Source organism: Molothrus ater, chromosome 25 (genome assembly GCF_012460135.2).
Source record: "Molothrus ater isolate BHLD 08-10-18 breed brown headed cowbird chromosome 25, BPBGC_Mater_1.1, whole genome shotgun sequence".
Taxonomy (NCBI): domain Eukaryota; kingdom Metazoa; phylum Chordata; class Aves; order Passeriformes; family Icteridae; genus Molothrus; species Molothrus ater.
This window is the reverse complement of record NC_050502.2, coordinates 3,327,275-3,350,039: the sequence shown is the minus strand read 5'-3', so window position 1 is coordinate 3,350,039 and position 22,765 is coordinate 3,327,275. Positions and strand designations below refer to the sequence as shown.

At 49.0% G+C, this 22,765-nt stretch overlaps 1 protein-coding gene across 1 annotated transcript; it reads left to right on the top strand.

The window, feature by feature from the left end:
- IKBKE (inhibitor of nuclear factor kappa B kinase subunit epsilon) lies at positions 1-22,765 on the top strand. The gene is made up of 20 exons (XM_036398452.2): positions 1-87; positions 984-1,124; positions 1,216-1,345; positions 2,754-2,935; positions 3,765-3,925; positions 4,991-5,101; positions 5,760-5,939; positions 6,276-6,478; positions 7,086-7,150; positions 7,230-7,321; positions 7,959-8,060; positions 10,577-10,646; positions 10,723-10,835; positions 12,155-12,231; positions 12,799-12,838; positions 13,727-13,828; positions 17,389-17,485; positions 18,101-18,198; positions 20,507-20,578; positions 22,592-22,765. The coding sequence occupies exons 1-20, from the start codon at positions 1-3 to the stop codon at positions 22,623-22,625; spliced, it is 2,157 nt and encodes a 718-aa protein (XP_036254345.1). The 3' UTR covers positions 22,626-22,765.

Below are 22,765 nucleotides of genomic sequence, written 5' to 3'. Positions count from 1 at the left end.
ATGCAGAGCACCCCCAACTACCTGTGGAGCACCGAGGACCTCCTGGGCCAGGGGGCCACGGCCTCTGTCTACAAAGCTCGCAACAAGGTGAGCGGGGGCAGCTGGGGGGGGCAGGAACCCCAAAGTGCAGAGCCCCGGTGCCCCCATCCCTGCCCGAGCCCCGCTCCGCTCGCCCTCCCGGGAGATCCTCGCACCTCAGGCGCTGTTTGCGTTTTGTTTTGTTTGATCTCCCTGTGCAAAAGCAGGGATAAACCCATAAGACCCTGTGGAAGACCCTGTGGAACCGCAAAACCAGCAGCCACCTTAGAACACACACTCACCCACCGGCTTCACCGACACAGAAGCTGCTGGTCTGGGTTTGCCGTTTGGGGCGACCTTGGAGCAAAGCAAAACCTCCGAACATTGGACCATGCCTCTAGACTGAGAGGCGCTGCTTTGCCTTTTATTTTCACTTTCCACGGGGCTCCTTCCCCTGCTCTGCGGGTCGGGGGCGGCTTTTGGGGCGCTCCCCGGCTCCTTCTGGCGCAGGGGGAAGGAGCTGCTGCTTCCCGGGGAATGCCCAGAGGTTTTGAAAACCCCATCCTTGGCCATTTGCATACTTCGTGCAAACACTTGCCGGGCTTGGCGCGGGCTCTCCTCCTCCTCCTCCTCCTCAGCAGCCTTTGAAGTTTATTAAGCAAACTGCGGGAGCGGGCTGGGAACATCCCCATCCCTCGGGGAGCCGCCGGCCCGGGCTGCAGATGGGAACTCTTTGTGGGGCCGGATAAACACAGCGACACTCAGCACGTGGGTGCCGGGACAGGAAGGGCAGGGAGGTGAATAACAGCGGTTTGTTTGTGCAGCCGAGCGCTGCAGAGGCGACATTTCATCATTTCATCATTTACATCCCCAGTGGGAGCCGGGACAGAGCTCCTGGAACCGCTTCGCACGTGAATGGCATCACCTGGTGTTTTCATTCCCTCTTTTTTGCTCTTTTTTCCCAGAAATCGGGGGAGCTGGTCGCTGTGAAGGTGTTTAACAGTGCCAGCTACCTGCGGCCCCAGGAGGTGCAGGTGAGAGAGTTCGAGATGCTGCGGAAGCTGAACCACAAAAACATTGTCAAATTATTCGCCGTGGAGGAGACAGTGAGTGGGAAATCCTGGGGCTCCCCAGCCAAGGGAGGGGACCTGGGGGGGGACACGGGGCTGGCTGAGCCCTGCCCTTGTCCCCCCGCAGGGCAGCAGCAAGCAGAAGGTGCTGGTGATGGAATATTGCTCCAGTGGCAGCCTGCTGAACGTGCTGGAAGACCCAGCCAATGCCTTTGGCCTGGCTGAGTCCGAGTTCCTCATCGTGCTGCAGTGTGTGGGTGAGTGGGGGGCTCAGGGACCACCAGCAGGGACTGGGACCCTTCCAGCTGGGGGCTGGTGGGACCCTGCAGGCAGCAGCCCTGGGCAATGGAGTGAGGGGTCGGGAATGGCAGCCCTGAACAGGGTGGGGTTGAGCTCAGTGTTGAGGGTTTCTCCTTGCTCTGGGAAGCTGCTGTGACAAGGAGCTGTGCCCTGCCATGTCCTCATCCTCTCCAGTCACACTGAACCCCATCTAAGTGCAACCACCTCTCGGGTTTTGGTTGTTAATTGCTGCCCTGAGATGTGCAGGGTGTCTCCGTTTCACCCGTGCGTCTGAAGAACGAGTCTGGACTCTTCACTTTTCGCTCTTGAGGTTGTTTATTAATTCTTAGCTATAAAATTTTCTTTCTGCCCAGCCGAGATCTGCTCAGCAGGGCAGCCACAGGCACTGTGACCACCCCCAAGGTGCTGTTGTCCTTTTATACTACAAACTACATATAACATATTTACACTTAATTCCCAATACCCATCACCTATGTTAGACAGTGCACTTCTACTCTAAATATAACATATTTACACTTAATTCCCAATACCCATCACCTGTGTTAGACAGTGCATTTCTACTCTAAACCAATCCCAAAGTGCCAACATCACTGCAGAAAATGGAGAACAAGAAGAGGAAGAAGAAGAAAGGCTGGGCACGCCCAGATCCCTCCATCTTGTCCCCAAAACCCTTATTCTAAAAATCCTAAAATCTACATTTTCACCCTGTGATAGTTTTATTCTTATACTATTTAAACTTCTATGGCTTTCAGGTCCTCATACAAAGCTGGTAATTTGCTCCAGGGGTCATAATCAAATCCTCAGGTGCTCTGGGATTATTGTGGAGAAACTGGACATGTTAGGAGGGTTTGTAAAAAGCTCAGTCTCGATGAGGCAATAGCCAGGGAACAAGAAGCCTTAGAGAGGGTTCTTAGAGGTGACAATTAGGGGTGTCAAGGGCTTTACACCTTAAGGGACCCGATGCAACATCTAGAGGAGCCCTTGGTAAACTTTGAAGTGGGACCTCTAAATGAAGAATTTGAATTTTTGGTTGATACAGGAACAGATAAGTCCTGTCTCAACAAAGGCATGGTACCTGTCTAACCACAAGGCACGGTAACTGTTAGAAAATTTTGTGAGGTATTGGGAATTTTGTGAGGTTATTGTGCATTTTGTGAGGTTATTGTGCGTGCCAGGGTCTCCGGGCCCCCTGGCAGGGTCCTTGGCAACTCTGGACACCCAGAGGGATGCACTGAGTTCCGATAACCACCACGGCATTTACCCCCTCTCCAGCCCTTTTCTCATCCCTAAACTCAAACTGGCCCCCCTGGAGGGAGCCCTGTGGCCCAGCCCCACGGATGAATTTCTGCCTCCCCGTTGTGCCAGTGGCAGGGATGAACCACCTCCGTGAGAATGGTGTCGTGCACAGGGACATCAAACCCGGCAACATCATGAGGCTGGTGGGGGAGGACGGGCAGAGCATCTACAAACTGACGGATTTCGGAGCCGCCCGGGAGCTGGAGGATGATGAGAAGTTTGTGTCCGTCTATGGGACAGAGGAGTACCTGGTGAGGAGGGCATGTGCCGGGCTGGTGGCCCTGGGAGTCCTGGGGGAGGCTGGGCCCTGTCCCTCAGTCCTGCAGCTGAGTCACTGGGAGAGCCTCATCTGTGTTTTTGGAAGGGCAGGGGCTCGGTGCTTTGTGGCAAGGTTGCAGGTGATGGTTCTTGGGAGGAGCCAGAGCTCTGTTAGAAGTGATTTTTTTGGGGGAGGGCCCAGAGCTGTGTTCCAGGTGATGTTTTTTGGGGAGGGCCCAGAGTTCTGTTGGAGGTGATTTTTTGAGGGGGGAGGACAGCCAGAGCTGTGTTCCAGGTGATGGTATTTGGGGAAGACCCAAAGCTCTGTTAGAGGTTTTTGGGCGGGACCCAGAGCTGTGTTCCAGGTGATGTTTTTTGGGGAGGACCCAGAGCTCTGTTAAAGGTAATGTTTTTCAGCCAGGACCCAGAGCTCTGTTCCAGGTGATGTTTTGTGGGGAGGACACAGAGTTTGTTAGAAGTGTTTGGGAGGACCCAGAGCTGTGTTAGAGGTTTTTGGGAGGACCCAGAGCTCTGTTCCAGTTGATATTTTTCAGCCAGGACCCAGAGCCCTGTTCCAGGTGATGTTTTTTGGGGAGGACAGAGTTTGTTAGAAGTGTTTGGGAGGATCCAGAGCTGTGTCCCATTTGATGTTTTTCAGCCAGGACCCAGAGCTGTGTTAGAGGTTTTTGGGAGGACCCAGAGCTCTGTTCCAGGTGCTGTTTCTCAGCCAGGACCCAGATCTGTGTTAGAGGTTTTTGGGAGGACCCAGGTCTGTGTTCCAGGTGCTGTTTCTCAGCCAGGACCGTGTCTGTGTCCCCCCAGCACCCTGATGTGTACGAGCGAGCCGTGCTGCGCAAGCCGCCGCAGAAGGCCTTTGGTGTCACCGTGGACCTCTGGAGCATTGGTGTCACCTTCTACCACGCTGCCACCGGCAGCCTGCCCTTCGTGCCCTTCGGGGGACCCCGCAGGAACAAGGAGATCATGTAGGTGCCCTGCCAGCTGTGCTGGGGAGCTGGGGCTGTGCTGAGGGTGCCTCGCTCTGCTTTAACCCCACCTGGCCTCAAAGCCCTGCCAAGGGGCCTGTGGGGAGTGTGGGGAAGAATCCATGTCCCATTTGCCACGTTTTCCCTCCAAATGGGATGCTGGGGTGGGACACTGGCATCCCTGCCCATAGCAGGGGGTTGGAATCAGGTGATCTTTAAGGTTCCTTCCTGTCACAGACGTATTTTCTGAAAAAACCTTTCTCTAGGATTTTTCTCCTGAGAAGCCTCAGAAAAGAAATGTAAACAATAACTATCTGATGGCTGTGGAATGTGGTCTGGAGATGGTTTACCAGCCAAAGATGCATCTTTGATTGGTCTCATGTCATTGTTTTTAATTAATGTCCAATCACAGTCCAGCTGTGTCGGACTCTAGTCAGTCACAAGATTTTATTATCCATTCTTTTCTAGCCCTCTGATGTCTCCTTTCTCTTTCTTTAGTATAGTTTTAGTATATAATTTTTAGTATATTATATTTTCTTTTTTATATATAATTTATATATTATATTATATATATTATATTATTATATATAATATATAATATGCAATATCTTATATATTATTATATATTATATGGTTGGATATATTTTTATATATTTTACAATTTTTATATATTATATTTTCTTTTTAGTAAATAATTTTCTTTTAATATAATATATATCATAAAATAATAAATCAGCCTTCTGAAACGTGGAGTCAAGATTCCCATCTCTTCCCTTGTCCTGCGGACCCTCAAACACCACCACACCTTCCAACCCAGATAATTCTGGGATTCTGTAAGATGCATTCCCAAGTCCTCCTGGCTAAACAGCTGGAAGGGGAGGCAGGGTTAATGGAAGGTTCTGACTGTTCCTTGCAGGATTTTCCCTCTGGGCGCTTCCTTTTCTCTCAGTGAATCATGTTTTTCCCAGCACATCCACGCTCTGCCCTTTCCCTCCACCTGAGGGACTCAGTGCCCAAACAGAGCTCGCTTGGCTCGAGTCAGCAGCAAAAAATCCCTTCCCACAGGTACAAAATCACCACGGAGAAGCCTCCTGGGGCCATTGCAGGGATCCAGAGGCAGGAGAACGGGAGCATCGAGTGGAGCTATGAGCTGCCCATCACCTGCCGCCTCTCCACGTGAGTGTCCCCTGCTGGGGCTGGGTGTCCCCAGGCAGCACAGGAGGGGTTAACAAGGCGCTGAAACTTTTCATCTTCAGCTGTCACAGCTTTCAGAGCAGATCTCTGCTTTCCAGACAGGAAAAGGGGGTGCAGGGCAGTGTTTGTGACTCGGGGTTACACCAGCCCATCAAACTTCTCTTCTTCCCTGTGGCATTCATATTTTCTGGAAAAATCCCTTTGCCCAGGACTTTTCTCCTGGGAAGATGAGAAGCCTCAGAGAAAAAGGAAAACAATAATTATCTGATTTGCTTCTCCTGTGTTTTGCTCATCTGGAATGTGTTTGGAGATTGTTTACCCACAGGTGATTGTTTGATTGGTTTAATGTGAGTTGTTTTGGCTCTTTGGCCAATTGGGGCCCAGCTGTGTCAGGACTCTGGCAGGAGTCATGAGTTTTCATTATTATCTTTTCATTATTTCATTATTAGCTTTCTAGCCTTCTGTCATTATCCTTTCTGTATTCTTTAGTATAGTTTAGTTTAGTATTCTTTAATATAATATAATCATAAAATAATAAATTAGCCTTCTGAGAACAGATTCATCATTCATGGAGTCAGATTCATCATTCCTTCCTTTGTCTGGAGGCAACCCAAATACAAAACTTCCCTTGCTGCTGCAGGGGGCTGAAGGACCAGCTGATCCCCATCCTGGCGAATATCCTGGAGGTGGATCAGGAGAAATGCTGGGGATTCGACCAGTTTTTTGCAGGAACCAACGACATTTTGCACAGGATGGTGGTGGACGTGTTCTCCCTGCAGCAGGCGTCCTCCCACCGCATCTACATCCACTCCTACAACACGTAAGGCTGGGATGGAGATTCATTTGGGATTTGGGAATGGAACTCTGAGTTCCCCTCACTTCAACAGCAGAACCTGGGGCACCACCATGCCCTTTGCACTGCTCCCAAGGCAGGTTAAAACACACCAGGCTCGAATCAGCCTTTGCTGGGAGTGCACTAGCAGAGCTCTGGGCACACTGAGAGCCTCAGGGGGCTCTGCTGACCTTGTCTGATATTTTGCTAAGAGAAAATATCAACATCTTGGTATTTTGAGGGCAGCAGGCTGCTAAAGGGATGGAAATCTGTGTGCTCACCTCTTTGCTTAACCCCATCCTTTCCCTTCTTTCTCCATTTCAGTACCACCAAGTTTTTAGACGCCGTCTTCAAACAGACAAACATAGCCCCTCACCATCAAGAATATTTTTTTGAAGGACACCTGTATGAGCTGGATCCCAATCTACAAGCTCATCATTTCTGCAAAACCACAGAGAGCAGCCCCCTGACTTTGCTGAGCACCTCAGAGCAGCCCGAGGACGTGGTGGGGGTCCGGTACCGAGACCGTGAGTGTGGCTGGTGGGAGATGTGGCACAGCAGGAGAGGGAGTGGCTGCTGGAAGAGGGATTTGTTCCAGTTATTACCCTGAGAGATTTCCCATTTCCTGCGTGATCCCAGCTCCTGGGGCCTGGGCAGTGTTTGACCTGGATCCCAGTTCCCACTGGATTGTTCCCAGTTCTCCAGACTGGTTGCTTTTCCCACTGCCAGGCTGTGCCAGTCCCCATTCCCAGCAGTGACCCCAGTTCCAGCAGCGGGAGCACTGGTTTTCCAGTGCCAATTCCCAATCCTGATGCCACTTCCCAGTGCCAATTCCCAATCCTGATGCCAGTTCCCAGTGCCAATTCCCAGTCCTGTTTCTGGTCCCTGCAGCGTGATTAGGGGATTTCAGGGTCAGTTTTCCCTTGCCATGTGCTGCTGCTGCACAGCCACACACCATGCTGAGCTTTGGGAATTCCTGCCTTCATCCATGCTCCCAAAATATCTTGGAGGGCTTCACTGAGCCTCCAACACCGAGGCTGAAATCCTGAGTGTCCCCAGGGTTTATCTGGTGGGTGGGAGCTGCCCACAGCCCCCAGCTGGTGACAAACCCCCCGACCCTGCCTGTCTTTGCAGCGGCGCTGGAATTCCCAAAGTTCGTGCCCAGGGTGGACGTGGTGGCCGACTGCAGTGCAGCCAAGGTGGGTGTGTGTGCCAGGGCAGTGTGCTGGCAGTGCCCTGTGCCTGGCACAGGCCCTGGCAGTGCCCTTTGCCTTGCAGAGTGCCGTGGGTGCTGCTCACCAGACCCTGCGCGTGGGGCAGGCGCTGCGGAGGGGCCGGGAGCTGCTGGCCAGGGGCCTGCACTGGGTGATGTGAGTGCCAGGGCCACTGCTGGGCAGGGCACAGGGGGCACACAGCCTGCCAGGGCTATGGGGTTGCTGGGTTAAGGGGTTTTCAGCCTCTTCCTGCTAGTGCAGACCAGTGGGGATGGTGGGGTGGGGTCCTGGGAGACTTGGAGGGAGCAGGGCAGGAGGGGCACTGTGTCCCCAAGGGGCTGCACCTGGAGGAAAAACTCCTCGGTGTTGGGAGGATGCTCCTGTCCTCCTTTGTTCCTTTTGGGTGACTTTTTTCAGTTTAGGAGAGGCTGAGGAAAAAAGCAGAATTATTCCTTCCTCCCTTCCTCCCTTCCTTCCTTTGTATTTTATTATTGTCAGCACTGTGTGCATCTATTGGAAGTGTTCCTGCCCAGGGCAGGGATTTGGAATTTAAGCTTTAAGGTCCCTTCCAACCCAAACCATTCCATTATGAATTTCACTGCCCTACCCACCCCTTTTGGGACAGGACAGAGGGTGAGAGACCCTAAAAGCAGCAGCCACACCCAATTTTAGGTTCACCAGCCCCCAGTGTCTCAGAGCAGCCTGAGAGAAGCCACCAGCTCCATCCCCACCCCAGGATGGATCTGTGGTTTCAGGGAGCACATCTTGGGGGGGCTGTTTTCTCTCTTGGCAGAGGGACCCTGAGGACAGAGTGCTGCAGGATTTTGGAGCAGAGGAGAGGGGCTCACTCCGTGCTCACCTGCCTGCAGCTCACCATGGGGAAGACACACGTGCTGTAAGTGAGCTGGGCTGTGCTGGGGGGATATGGGGCTGTCTTGGTTTGGAAAGCCAGGAGTCTGCTAAGGAAGGCAGGAGCCTCCCCTGAAATGGAGAATGTAAACCCTCCCCACCCCTCCAAATTGCTAGAAATTTTAAATTAAGGGGCTCTCAGGCAAAAATATGGGAGCAGGAAATAATGGATCTTTAATAAGGAAGAAAAATAAAAGGATAAAATAAACAATGCAGTAAACCAAACCAACACTGCCAGAGTCAGAACCCAGCCTGACACCCTGTGGGTCAGGCTGTGGGCAGCAGAACCATTGGAATTGTGGCTCAGCCCTCCTGCAGTGCCAGGGCTGGTTCTGCTGGAGCAGGGATCCTGGAAAAGGGTGCAGTCTCTGCCTCTGAAGATCCAGGGCAGAGGCAGCTGCTGTTCCTCTGGGCAATCCAGTGCAGCAGCTGTGCTGGTGTTCCAGAATCTCCAGATTATATCTGGGTAGGAATGCTTGGCTCCTCCCCCTGGGCTCACATCTCCCAATGGGATGCTGTAGCTCTTATCAGCCATGCAGGGACATTCAATGGCTGTTATCAGCAGTGTCCCCTCCCAGGGAGGAGTGATTGTGGTCACTCAAAGAGAGAGATAAGGCAAACTGCCACTTGACAAAGGTAATCTGCCATACAGATGGTAATAGAATGCATCTTGCCTTGCAATCTGGAACAGGGGCTCTCAAAGGTCCTGGATAATCAGGAATAAGGAAAATGCCAGGAATAAGCTGATATTGTGGGTATAGGAGGCTTTTTCACTGTTTGGGAAATGAGTCACTCTGGCTGTTTGTCCCTCTTTTCTTCAGTTTTTAATGATTTCACAGGAGGCCAGAGTTAGTCCTGACTCTGGCTCCTGCTCTGGGGCTTTCTGACTGTTACAGCCCTCGAGCAGGAAGGAGCCAGAGCTGCTGCCAGCTCCAGGGAAAGGAAAACTGAGAAAATTGGGATAAAATAAAGAGCAGGATGGTACCAGCTCCAGGGAAAGGAAAACTGAGAAAATTGGGATAAAATAAAGAGCAGGGTGGCACCAGCTCCAGGGAAAGGAAAACTGAGAAAATTGGGATAAAATAAAGAGCAGGGTGGCACCAGCTCCATCACCCCATGGGGGTCTGGCCCCTATCACCAACCCTGGAGAGCTGGGCTGCATTCCCAGGGATCCAGCATCCCACCAGCCCTGGGGAGAGGTCCCATTTCCTTCCAAGAGTCTTCACTGAATTATGGGGAAACCCTGGGCTGCCCTCAGCTTTTCTCACACCCCCCTTCCCACCCAGCTGCCCTGGGCCAAGCTGAACCCATTTTATCTCAAGCAACCCATGGATATTTTACTTTTCTGCTGCTTTTTTGTTGTTGTTATAGTGGAAAATTCTTTGCCTCTGGGTTGCTGTTCTTTCATTCCATTTAGCAAAGTCTCTTAATTTCCATTTCATCTGGATTAAAAAAAATAAATAAATAAAAAATAAAATAGGGACACGTGGTTCCCATTGAGTGCAGCCCTCAGAGCTGGAGTGCCAAGAGCAGCAGAGCTGCAGCTGGGTGCTCTGGCTCTTCCAGCCCTTCCAGCTCTGCAGCAGGAACGTTTCTGCTGACTTAGCCCCTGTGCCACGCTCAGCCTGGCACACAGACACCCTCCCAGCTGGCCTGAAGCCAGTGGGTGTAAAACCAACAATTTTGGAACAAATTGGACTCAACAGGGCGAGTTTTTACCAGATCAGCACTTTGCATCTCGTGGCTTCTTGGGTTGCTGTTGATAATTGCAGCCCTGAGATGTGCAGGATGTCTCTGCTTCGCCCGTGCGTCTGAAAAACGAGTCTGGACTCTTCACTTTTCGGTCTTGGGGTTGTTTATTAATTCTTATCTATAAAATTTTCTTTCTGCCCAGCCGAGATCTGCTCAGCAGGGCAGCCACAGGCACTCTGACCACCCCCAAGGTGGTGTTGTTTTTTTATACTACAAACTACATATAACATATTTACACTGAATTCCCAATACCTATCACCTGTGTTAGACAGTGCACTTCTACTCTAAACCAATCCCAAAGTGCCAACATCACTGCAGAAAATGGAGAACAAGAAGAAGAAGAAGAAAGGCTGGACACGCCCAAGTTCCTCCATCTTGTCCCCATAACCCCCATACCAAAAATCCTAAAATCTACATTTTCACCCTGTGATCATTTTGTTATTACACCATTCAAACCTGTGTGACTTTCACGTCCTCATACAAAGCTGGTAGCTTGCTCCAGGGGTCACAATCAAACCCACAGGTGCTCTGGGCTGTGTGCCAGGGTCTCTGAGCCCCCCATGGGGTCCTGGGCAACCCTGGACACCCAGAGGGATTCAGTGAGTTCCAACAGTGGCTCTGAAATCTGGGTTGCTGCCCAAGGAAATCCCTTTGCAGCCCCCAGGACCCCAGCACGGGGTGGATTCCTGTGCCAATTGTTTGCCAGCACTAATCCCCCTTCAGCAATCCCCATTTTCTGCCTTCCCCCAGGTACGAGGCCGTTCCTGCAGGCAGCAGGGCCCCAGCTGGGCTGGATGTGGTGAAGCCAAGGCTGCAGAGGGTGAGGAGCATCCCCAGCCCCAGGAGCCCCCAGAGCTCTCAGAGCAGCTGGTCCCAACCTCTGCCCCCCTCTGCAGGTGGATGAGGAGCTCTCCCAGTGCTCCCACAGCATCTTTGACTTCCAAGGGGCCCTGGATGGGATTTTGGCCGAGCTGGTGAAGGACAGGCAGCAAGTGCACAAGGACAAGAGGTGTGTGGGGCAATCCCTGGTGCCACCTGGCTGTCCCCACAGGAGCCCTGGCCTGGATTGACAAGTGGAGGGGATTTTTAGGCTGGAAGTTTGGTTTGGATGCTCAGAATTTCTGCAGGAGCTGAGGGCAGGGTCTGCCCTGTCCCTGTGTTCTCCCTGCCTTTTCCCTGCCCTGTCCCAGTTTTTTCCCATCCTTCTCCCATTCCCATTCCCAGCTTGTCCCACCAGGGCTTTCCTTGCTGCCAGCCCTCACCAGAGGCAGGTTTCACTCTGAGGACAGGAGCTGTGTCCTGCAGTCCCCTCATCACACCCAGGCAATGAAATCTCCCTCAGTTTCTGTGGGAATTCTTGGATTGGGATTTTCCCCTGGATATGGAGCCCTGTAAGAGCCTGAATGAGGGATGTGGGACTCCAGGCAGTCTCCAAAATGCAGTTTATTCCATCCAGGAGGTTACAGCAGTCCAGGGTTGTGGGTGACAGAGCTGTGCCCACAGCTGTCAGCTCCAGCTGCAGGCAGGCCTGGAGACCCTTTGGGTTTGGTTACAATGCATTATAGACTTTTCTTTTGGTCACAATGCATTATAGACTTTTCTTTTGGTTACAATGCATTATATACTTTAATTTTGGTTACAATGCATTATAGACTTTTCTTTGCTGAGCATCTTCATACAGCAGAACCAATCTATACCTTAACTATTATCTATAGCCCATCATAACTACTATAAGTACCATATTGATGTTACTGTTTTCCAATCACTAAAAGTCAGTACATTGCAGGTTAAGCTAGAAGTTGTTTTTCAGTTTTCCTGCAGTGGAAAATTCTGAGACTTTTCTTCTATTTGCAGCTTTGCTGCCTTGTTTGCCTGTGCTCTCTTTCTGCTTAGTAAAAACATCTTCTTGTTTGGGGTGGGTTTATCCTTTGCTCTAAGCCATAAAAACTCCTTCTAAGACACCTTTTGCCTCTTTAGTTATCCAGTCAGACTGGCTCAGCAATTCTTCCCTTCTATATCAAAACTTGCTTCCATCTCTATTCCTTCATCAGACTCTACGTTCAAAAACCTTTCTTCCAAGCACCCATATCTGTGAGACTTCCTTGTCAAACTTTCATCCTTGCCAGCAGAGCCCCACAGAATGGAGCAGTTCCCCTGCCAAGGGTGCCACACGCACACACAGCAGGGCCTGATGTCCCTGCTCACAGACAGGCAGGGGAAAAGCAGAATTCACATCCCACCCCAAAGGGATAAGTTCCCTCCAAAATGCTGATTTCAGCCCAAATGCTGATTTCAGCCCAGCCTCACCCCCTCCCTGCCCCGTTGCAGCATCCAGCAGATGGAATGCTGCCTGGAGAAGATGCAGATGATCCACAAGCAGTTCAAGAAGGCCAGGACGTGTCTGAGTGAGTGCTGGGGCTGGGGACACCAGGCAGGAATGGCCCTGCCCGTGGGAAAATGGGTGATTTGGGTTTGCTGGGATCAGCAGTGACTTCATGGAACCTTGCAGGGCTTTCCTGTTTCTGTGTCCTGACATTGCCCTGGGGGCTGAGCCAGGAAATGTGGTAGCAGCCCCCAGCTGGGTAATAATTATCATTGTCTCTATGATGCAAAAGGTATGAAAAGCCACTTTATTATTAGAAATTTACAGTTCTTACAGAAATAATGGTGAACTTAAGACCTGATTGGTCTCAAAGTGAAAACCTCTCACACTATTGGTGAATCAGCAGTAGCACACTCTGGAGAACCATATCTATAAACAATGGTGATAGAAAGAGAAATAATAATTGTTTGGATTCTCTCCTCTAAGATTCCCAGGCTCAGCCTGGGAGAAATTATCTCTATTCTTTCTTCAACTGAACTGAAAATATCCACAAGGAAAATCCCCTTCAGCCAGCTCTGTGTGCAGTGAAATTGCCCATTTCTTGGGCTGTCTGCAGGAAATGTGTGGTGACCTTGTTTTTCCTCCCCAGGGCTGAGCTACAACGAGGAGCAAATCCACAAACTGGATAAGTGAGTCCCACCCTGTCCCCTCCCCAGGACCTGTCCCTTGCTGGCTCTGGGTGGGCCCCAAAGGGTTAAAAATTGTTAAAAATTGGAGGTTCCTGTGTGGTTCCTCCTTGCAGGAGCTCTCCCAGGGAAGGTTCAAGCCCTGCGCTCTCTCAGATGGAGCTGTGGGAGCAGAGGTGGGGACAGGGAGCTGTTCTGGGGTCACATCCCTGTGCTGGTTGAGGGGACAAACCCATCCCAGGCTGGCCTTACCCAGGACTTGGGCTGTGTGAGCAAAAGACCAAAAAAAGGCTTTTTTTTGCACTGAGATGGTGATTTGGGAAGTGTCCCTGCTTCCCCCTGTGCTTGTGAAGTGCCTGAGGGGTTTGGTACCTTTCAGTTTGCACCCAAACCAGGGGAGTTCAGCACAGGCAAGAAACAAAATTCCCACTTCAAGCTGCAGCAGGGAGGGTGAAATTCCACAGACTCCCTTGTCTCAGTCTAACCTTGAGCATTTGCCCTAAACTCCAAGGCAGAGACTGCTCAGCAGTGCCCTGGGTGGGGGACAGGGGGGTGAATCCCCCAAAATGTCCCTCTCCAGGGGTATTCTGTCTTCTCTGTAACTCTTTTCTGAGCATCCAGGGCTTCCAAGTGCTCTCTGCTAAGGATGGAGCGTGGAGATGGAAATGGGGATTTTGGGAAATGCTCTTGGTATTTTGTATTTTTGTATCAAATGCTTTTTGTATCCCCCAAAACCAAAATTCTCTTTGTATTTTGTATCCCCCAAAACCTCCCTCTCCATCACAGCCAGGGTTTGTTTTCCCTGGAACTCCTTTCTTTCTCCACCCTGTGATGTTCCTTTTCGCACATTGAAGGAAATAATGGTGTTTTCTCTCTTATTCCTGGCTTTAGGCTGAATTTGGGGAACCTGGCCAGGAGGGTTCTGTCCATTTTCCAGAATGACTGCGTCCAGCAGTACCAGGAGGCCCTGGCCCTGCACAGCAGCAGAATGAGGTACCAGCCCCACCCAGGGATTTGGGACAGGCCACTTTGTAGTGGAAATAATAATAATAATAATAATAATAATAATAATAATAATAATAATAATAATAATAATAATAATAATAATAATAATAATAGATTTCTATAATTTATAATATATTTATATTAAAATAATATTATATCATAATATTATATTATTATCTTGTCATATTGTCATATTCTATATTAAAATATTTTAAATTAATTATTTTATATTAAAATAGTATAGTTTTATTAAATATTTTATATTAAAATAATTTATATTAAAATTAATTTATATTTAAAATAGTTATCAGAATTTTATATTGCAATAATAATATAATTTATGTAATATTATATAAATTACATAATATATAAATTTCTGTAATTTATAATATATAATATAAAAATATGTGAATTATATTATATTCTATTATTATATTTTCTATTAAAAGAATAATATTAATTTTATATTAAAATATTTCAAATTATTTTATATTAAGTTAGTATAGTCTTATTAAAATATTCTGTATTAAAATAATAATTTGTATTAAAATTAATTTATATTAAAATAATTATTAAAATTGTATATTGTTGTAGTAGTAATAATAATAATAATAATAATAATAATGATAATAACAACAACAACAACAACAACAACAACAGCCCTCCACCAAGGATTAGGGCTTCCAAGTGCTGTCTGCTATGATCCAGTGGAAAGATGGAAATGGGAGTTTTGGGAATTGCCAAGGGACTGCTCAGGGGTGACAAACCCTCCAAGAGCTCTGTGACCCCACTGGAAACCCCAGCTGGCTCCTATCCCATAGTTCTGCCCTGCTGTTTTAAGTTTATGTTTGAAAAAGCCCCCAAATCCCCTAAACTTGCAGCTCTGGCGTGGGGGGAGAGGTTATTTTAGTTTATTTTATTGGGACAGAATTGCCATCGAGACAGAGAGAAATGGGAAGGATTTTCTGCTGAACAGTGCTTGGGGAATAATGCAAAGAGCAAATTACCCTGTGGTGATCGAGGGCAATCCACAGCCTGTGGCAGCAGGGGGGGAGAGGATCTTGCAAAAACTGGAATTTAATGGCAAGGACAGGAGCAGCCCCTCCTGGGCTGCCTGTGGCTGGAGGGAGGAGCACTTTCTGGAATTCCTTACAATTAAACCCATTTTTTGATCCTGTTTCTGCTGGGGAGTAGCCCTGGGCTGGATTGACAAGTGGAGGGGATTTTTAGGCTGCAAGTTTGGTTTGGATGCTCAGAATTTCTGCAGGAGCTGAGGGCAGGGTCTGCCCTGTCCCTGTGCCCTCCCTGCCTTTTCCCTGCCCTATCCCAGGTTTTTTTCTTTCCCCATTTTTTCTGTCCCAGTTATTTGTCTTTTCCCTGTTTTTTTTTTCTTTTCCCCAGTTCTTTTCCCAGTTTTTCCCCTGTTTTTTCCCCAGTCTTTTCCCATCCTTCTCCAGTTCTTTTCCCAGTTTTTTTCTTTCCCCAGTTCTTTTTCTTTTCCCAGTTTTTTTCTCAGTTTTTTCCCAGTCTTTTCCCATCCTTCTCCAGTTCTTTTTCTTTCCCCATTTTTTTCTGTCCCCAGTTCTTTTTCTTTTCCCAGTTTTTTCCCAGTCTTTTCCCATCCTTCTCCAGTTCTCTTCCTTTCCCCAGATTTTCTTTTTCTTTCCCCAGTTCTTTTTCTTTTCCCAGTTTTTCCCCTGTTTTGTTCTCCAGTCTTTTCCCATCCTTCTCCAGTTCTTTTCTTTTTCCCAGTTTTTTTCTTTTCCCCAGTTCTTTTTCCAGTTTTTTTCCCCTGTTTTTTCCCCAGTCCTTTCCCATCCTTCTCCAGTTCTTTTCCTTTCCCCAGTTTTTTTCTTTCCCCAGTTCTTTTTCTTTTTCCAGTTTTTTCCCCTGTTTTTCCTCCAGTCTTTTCCCATCCTTCTCCAGTTCTTTTCCTTTCCCCAGTTTTTTCTTTCCCCAGTTCTTTTTCTTTTCCCTGATTTCCCCCAGTCTTTTCCCATCCTTCTCCAGTTCTTTTCCTTTCCCCAGATTTTCTTTTTCTTTCCCCAGTTCTTTTTCTTTTCCCAGTTTTTTTCTCAGTTTTTTCCCAGTCTTTTCCCATCCTTCTCCAGTTCTTTTTCTTTTCCCAGTTTTTTTCCCTGATTTTTCCCCAGTCTTTTCCCATCCTTCTCCAGTTCTTTTCTTTTTCCCAGTTTTTTTCTTTTCCCCAGTTCTTTTTCTTTTCCCAGTTTTTTTCTCAGTTTTTTCCCAGTCTTTTCCCATCCTTCTCCAGTTCTTTTTCTTTTCCCAGTTTTTTTTCTCAATTTTTCCCCAGTCTTTTCCCATCCTTCTCCCATTCCCATTCCCAGCTTGTCCCACCAGGGCTTTCCCTGCTGCCAGCCCTCCCCAGAGGCAGGTTTCACTCTGAGGACAGGAGCTGTGTCCTGCAGTCCCCTCATCACACCCAGGCAATGAAATCTCCCTCAGTTTCTGTGGGAATTCTTGGATTGGGATTTTCCCTGGATGTGGAGCCCCACAGAATCCATGCAGTGCAGGACACTAAAAGCACTAAAAGCACTAAGGCACTAAAAATGGTTTTACCTCTGCTCACAGGGAGGAAAAATCCTTCCCCACGTTTTCCTGAGGTATTTTTGTACCTGTTTTCCTGTCCTTGTGGAGAAAGCACCATGAGTCACAGCTGGATATTTTTAATTTCTCCTTACTTCAGTTTTAATTGTCCTGTTTTGTTTCCTGCCAGGGTTTGTGGGGCGGTGTTTGTTTTTCTGGGGACTTGGGCTGGATCATTCACCTGAAATATTCTTTCCTTTGTTTTTTTAAAGCCAAACCAAACATTTTTATTTTTTTTTATTCAACTCCTGGTGTGCCTGCTGGGTGTGAGGAGCCTTTTCTGGGTAGGAACAAGAGGCCCAGTCTGTGCTGGGTGAACTGACAGGTCTGAGCTGCCTCATTTACAATCAACTTTCCCTGATTAATTAGCTCTTAGTGCTGTTTGGATAACCTGGCCTAATGGTGGCTGCTGCAGCTGCAATTACAGCAAGCCCTGACTCATTTGCTTCCCTTCAGGATTTTGAATCCAGACAGCTCTGCAGAAAGCAGCGTGCAATTAAAACACGCAAAACATAAAACAAAATACAATAAAATATAAAATATAAAATATAAAATATTATAAAATATTATAAAATATATAGTATTATATATTTTATATGCTATTATATATTATAAAGTATTATATATAATTATAATATATAATATATATTATATATTATATATTATATATTATAAAATGTTATTATATATTATAAAATATAAGCTATAAATAAAATATAAAATTAAAATAAAATATAAAATGTAAAATAAAATATAAGCTATAAATAAAATATAAATTAAAATAATATAATATAAAAAATAAAATAAAATATAAAAAAATAAAATATAAAATAAAATATAAAATATAAAAATAAAATAAAAAAAAATAAAAAAAAAAATAAAATAAAATAAATTAATGATGCCAAGCGTGGAGTTTTGACATAATTTTCTCCTCTTTCCAGGAAAGTTTGTGAGATCAAGAGGCACCTGAAGAGGCTCAGCAACCGCATCAGTGCCTGCAGTGTGGAGATGATGGAGTGCCAGGACTGCCTGCAGGGCGTGGGTGTCCAGGGCTGCAGCTCCTCCTGCTCCTCCCCAGCAGCCCCTGGGCTCAGCAGGAGAGCCCTGCAGGGTTCCTAAACCCCTTTTTATGGGTGATCCAGGCTGGAGGTGCTGTTTTGTCCCGCTGTGTGAGCAGGGAAACCTTTGGCCAAGGTGCTGCTGGTGCCAGGGATTGCCTGGCAAGGGGGGTGTGTGCCCAATAAATGGGAATTGCAGCAGGAGGAAAATGCTGCTTCACCTCCAGCTGCCACGGCAGAGCTGCTGAGCTGGGGCACAGCCCCTGGGAGTGTGCTGGTGCTTGGGTTAATTTATTGAATTGTTCTGGAGCAGTGCTGGGTGTGACTCTGTGGGTGCTGCTGTTTGGCTCTGGGTCAGCCCCAAGGACAGCCCCTGGTGTGGCACTGCCAGCACTCTCCATCTCCATTTCCATCTCCATCTCCATCTCCATCTCCATCTCCATTTTCATCTCCATCTCCATTTCCATCTCCATCTCCATCTCCATTTTCATCTCCATCTCCATTTCCATCTCCATCTCCATTTCCATTTCCATCTCCATTTCCATCTCCATCTCCATCTCCATCTCCATTTCCATCTCCATCTCCATCTCCACAGGCTCTGGACAGGCTTCTCCAGGTGGAGCAATGGAATTTGGCCCCTCCTGTGCCTCCCCCTGTCCCCCTGAGCCAGGCCTGCCAGGAGATGGCTCTGAGGTGAGTCCTTGGCTTGGAAAATACCTTTGTGTGACTCAGGGATGGGGAAACTGAGAGTTAAAAGCTTTTATTCCAGTTTCAGTCTCGTGAGAAGGGTGAGACAACACAGGTGCTAGAATTCACACCAGCACAATCAGAAGCTATTTCCTGATTACAAAACACCATAAGCATTTCTTAGCTTATTAACTTTTTGTCACACCATACTGCAAATGCCTTAAAACCAATCATCTAAAACTGCTCCTTGTGGGTCCCACTATAATACATCTTTCATAGTTCTATTTCTCCAAAGTATTTAGTTTTATTTGTAAGGCCATTTTTGAAACTTTTTTCTAGCTCTATTTCCCTCTCAGCAACATCTATCTTATTCCATAACATTTCTAAATCAGTATTTCTTATCTCAGAGTTGGCATAGGGGTGAATACTGTGTGGGCCTTCTGTTAGACCCTAAGAACTCTCTACAAATCCATTTCCCACCCTTGGGAACAGGGGTCTGGGGACAGCCCAGCTCCTTAGGGGGGGACAGAACCTCCTGCTGCTCATCTTGGGAATGGGGTGAGGGTTCTGTGTCTGCAGGGCTGGGAAGGTGTGGCCCTGCTCAGTGTGACCCTGCTCAGTGTGATCCCTGCTCTGTGTGACCCTGCTCAGTGTGACCCTGCTCAGTGTGATCCCTGCTCAGTGTGACCCTGCTCAGTGTGATCCCTGCTCAGTGTGACCCTGCTCAGTGTGACCCTGCTCAGTGTGATCCCTGCTCAGTGTGATCCCTGCTCTGTGTGACCCTGCTCAGTGTGACCCTGCTCAGTGTGATCTTGCTCAGTGTGACCCTGCTCCGTGTGATCCCTGCTCAGTGTGATCCCTGCTCCGTGTGACCCTGCTCATTGTGACCCTGCTCTGTGTGACCCTGCTCCGTGTGACCCTGCTCATTGTGACCCTGCTCAGTGTGACCCTGCTCATTGTGATCCCTGCTCAGTGTGACCCTGCTCAGTGTGATCCCTGCTCCGTGTGATCCCTGCTCCGTGTGACCCTGCTCAGTGTGATCCCTGCTCAGTGTGATCCCTGCTCTGTGTGACCCTGCTCCGTGTGACCCTGCTCATTGTGACCCTGCTCAGTGTGATCCCTGCTCTGTGTGACCCTGCTCTGTGTGACCCTGCTCAGTGTGACCCTGCTCATTGTGACCCTGCTCAGTGTGACCCTGCTCATTGTGACCCTGCTCAGTGTGACCCTGCTCAGTGTGATCCCTGCTCAGTGTGATCCCTGCTCCGTGTGATCCCTGCTCAGTGTGACCCTGCTCAGTGTGATCCTGCTCAGTGTGATCCCTGCTCAGTGTGATCCCTGCTCATTGTGATCCCTGCTCAGTGTGATCTTGCTCAGTGTGATCCTGCTCAGTGTGATCCCTGCTCATTGTGACCCTGCTCCGTGTGATCCTGCTCCGTGTGACCCTGCTCAGTGTGACCCTGCTCTGTGTGATCCCTGCTCAGTGTGATCCCTGCTCAGTGTGACCCTGCTCAGTGTGACCCTGCTCAGTGTGATCCCTGCTCAATGTGACCCTGCTCAGTGTGACCCTGCTCAGTGTGACCCTGCTCAGTGTGATCCCTGCTCAGTGTGATCCCTGCTCAGTGTGACCCTGCTCCGTGTGATCCTGCTCCGTGTGACCCTGCTCAGTGTGACCCTGCTCAGTGTGATCCCTGCTCAGTGTGATCCCTGCTCTGTGTGACCCTGCTCAGTGTGACCCTGCTCAGTGTGATCCTGCTCCGTGTGACCCTGCTCAGTGTGACCCTGCTCTGTGTGATCCCTGCTCAGTGTGATCCCTGCTCAGTGTGATCCCTGCTCAATGTGACCCTGCTCAGTGTGACCCTGCTCAGTGTGACCCTGCTCTGTGTGATCCCTGCTCAGTGTGACCCTGCTCAGTGTGACCCTGCTCAGTGTGACCCTGCTCAGTGTGATCCCTGCTCAGTGTGATCCCTGCTCAGTGTGACCCTGCTCAGTGTGACCCTGCTCAATGTGATCCCTGCTCCGTGTGACCCTGCTCAGTGTGATCCCTGCTCCATGTGATCCCTGCTCCATGTCCTGTGGGGCATCCCAGCCCTTCAGCAGGAGCTGCTCCCATGGGAAACAGGGGCTGAGCAGTGCAGAAATCAGGGCTGGATTTGCCCCTGCAGGAATGAGGGGCTGGATGTGCCCCTGCAGGATGCAGGAATTGGGGCTGGATCTGCCCCTAAAGGATGCAGGAGCTAGGGCTGTGTCCATGCAGGAGTTGGGGCTGTATTTTCCCCTAAAGATGCAGGAATGAGGGCTGGCTGTGTCCCTGCAGGATGCAGGAGCTGCTGGAGCAGATGAGGTCGGTCGCCTGCGATCTGCAGCTCAACAACAGCATCATCGAGAGGTGAGTGAGTGAGTGAGTGAGTGAGTGAGTGAGTGAGTGAGTGAGTGAGTGAGTGAGTGAGTGAGTGAGTGCACCCCGGGCTGCTGCTCCCAGCAGGATCCCAGCTCCTCACCCTGCTCCCAGCAGGATCCCAGCTCCTCACTCTGCTCCTCACTCTGCTCCAAGCAGGATCCCTGCTCCTCCCACCTGCTCCTCACCCTGCTCTGAGTGGGATCCCCGCTCCTCATAGCATCCCTGCTCCTCACCCTGCTCCCAGCAGGATCCCAGTTCCTCACCCTGCTCCTCTCCCTGCTCCTCACGGGATCCCTGCTCCTCACAGGATCCCTGCTCCTCTCCCTGCTCCTCTCTCTCCTCCTCTCCCTGCTCCTCACCAGCTCCTCACAGGATCCCTGCTCCTCTCCCTGCTCCTCACAGGATCCCTGCTCCTCACCCTCCTCCTCACCTCCTCCTCTCCCTGCTCCTCACAGGATCCCTGCTCCTCACCTGCTCCTCACAGGATCCCTGCTCCTCACCCTCCTCCTTTCCCTGCTCCTCTCCCTGCTCCTCACAGGGTCCCTGCTCCCCACCCCGCTCCTCCCACCCAGGCTGTGCTGGAGGCTCTGGCTGAGCTCTCTGGGACCCACCAGGCACAGCCACAGCCCCTCTCCCATGGGGTTTTTAACTGCCCCGTGTTTGCATCACGGGCTGGCAGCAGCAGAATTCTTCTTTCTTGGAGTTTTAGCCAAGGATTTCTCCATCATTTCATCCCCCTCTTTTCACCCTTTTCCCCAGCACTCACTGCTGCTCACTGCCATGGGGAACTAGATACAGATTTTTCTATATGAAAACCTCTGCAAAACCCAGAGTCTGTGATTATTTTTTTTACCCTAATATCCAATTTAAAGCTTTCCTGGTGCAACTTGAGGCCTCCTGCCCTGTCACTTGTTACCTGGGAGAAGAGACCAGCTCCCCCCTCAGCACAGCCTCCTTCCAGGGAGTTGGGAGCAATAAAGTTCCCCCAGAACCTCTTTTTGTGGCATTCACATCCTCTGAACATCAGGAGACATCATTCTCTCTCCCAGGATTTTTCCTGGGGAAGGCAGTGAGAAAGTTCAGAGAGAGAAGAGAAAACAATTCTTATTTCTGTTTGCTTTCTCAGAGAGAGAAGAGAAAACAATTCTTATTTCTATTTGATTTCTCACTGCCTTTCCCAGGAAAAGTCCTGGCAGAGAGAATTGTGTCTCTCTGCTCAGAGAATGGGAATACCACATCCTTTTCTCCAGGGTAAACACCTCCAGCTCCTTCAGTTGCTCCTCACAGGAGAAGTTTTCCAGCCCCCAAATTAAAGAAAACCTCTGGGTTTGCAGACAGAAGAGGTGTTGGTGTGGATGGTGTGGCTTTAAACTAAAAGATGAGAGATTTAGATGAGATATTGGGAAGGAATTGTACATATTCCCATTGTCCGTTTATTCAAGCTGAGAAAAGCTGGGAATCGCCCTCCTGTGATTTTCCTCCTCTGCATCCTTTCCTCGAGGCTGTGAATGCAAATGGACAATGGGAATATGCACAATTCCTTCCCAATATCTCATCTAAATCTCTCCTCTTTTAGTTCAAAGCCATCCCCTTGTCCTGTCACTAAAAAGTCACTTCCCTCTTTTCTTTAAAATCCTGATTTTCATGGAGCTGTCTCCCAGGATGGTATTGGGAAAATGAAAGTCCAGAATGGTTTTAGGAGATTCCCAGCCACGTGCCAGCTAAACCTTCACCCTCAGAAATTTCCTTTATTGTGGGTGATTCCTGATACAATGAACAGCTTGTGGAGGACATCCCTGGCCAAAATTTGGGGATAATTCTCTTTTACTTTAAAGCCATCCCCCTTGTCCTATCACTAAAAAATCACTCTCCCTCTTCTTTAAAATCCTGATTTTCATGGATCAGCACATCCAGGAGTTCTTAAAAGACAAAACCCCAGGAACTGGGGATCCAGCCCTGTTTTTAGGGCCACATCTGACCTAAACCCTTTTGTCCCCGCAGGTTGGGTGGGGCTGCTCCTGCTCCCAGCGTTTGAGGGACACGGTGAAGGTGCAGCTGCTGAACCAAACCCTCCCAGCAGAGGGAATTCACAGCCCCTGGAGCCACGGAGCTGCTGGATTCCCGTGCCTGGGAGCTCTCCGTGTCCTACCTCTGTGCCCCAGCACTTTGCACCTT

Bases quoted from the DNA above. Each gene is read 5' to 3' on its own strand.
- IKBKE (XM_036398452.2), top strand. From the start codon at position 1: ATGCAGAGCACCCCCAACTACCTGTGGAGCACCGAGGACCTCCTGGGC. The intron at 2,936-3,764 runs GTGAGGAGGGCA...GTGTCCCCCCAG, and splicing joins ATGGGACAGAGGAGTACCTG to CACCCTGATGTGTACGAGCG. The intron at 17,486-18,100 runs GTGGGTGTCCAG...CCATCTCCACAG, and splicing joins GCCAGGACTGCCTGCAGGGC to GCTCTGGACAGGCTTCTCCA.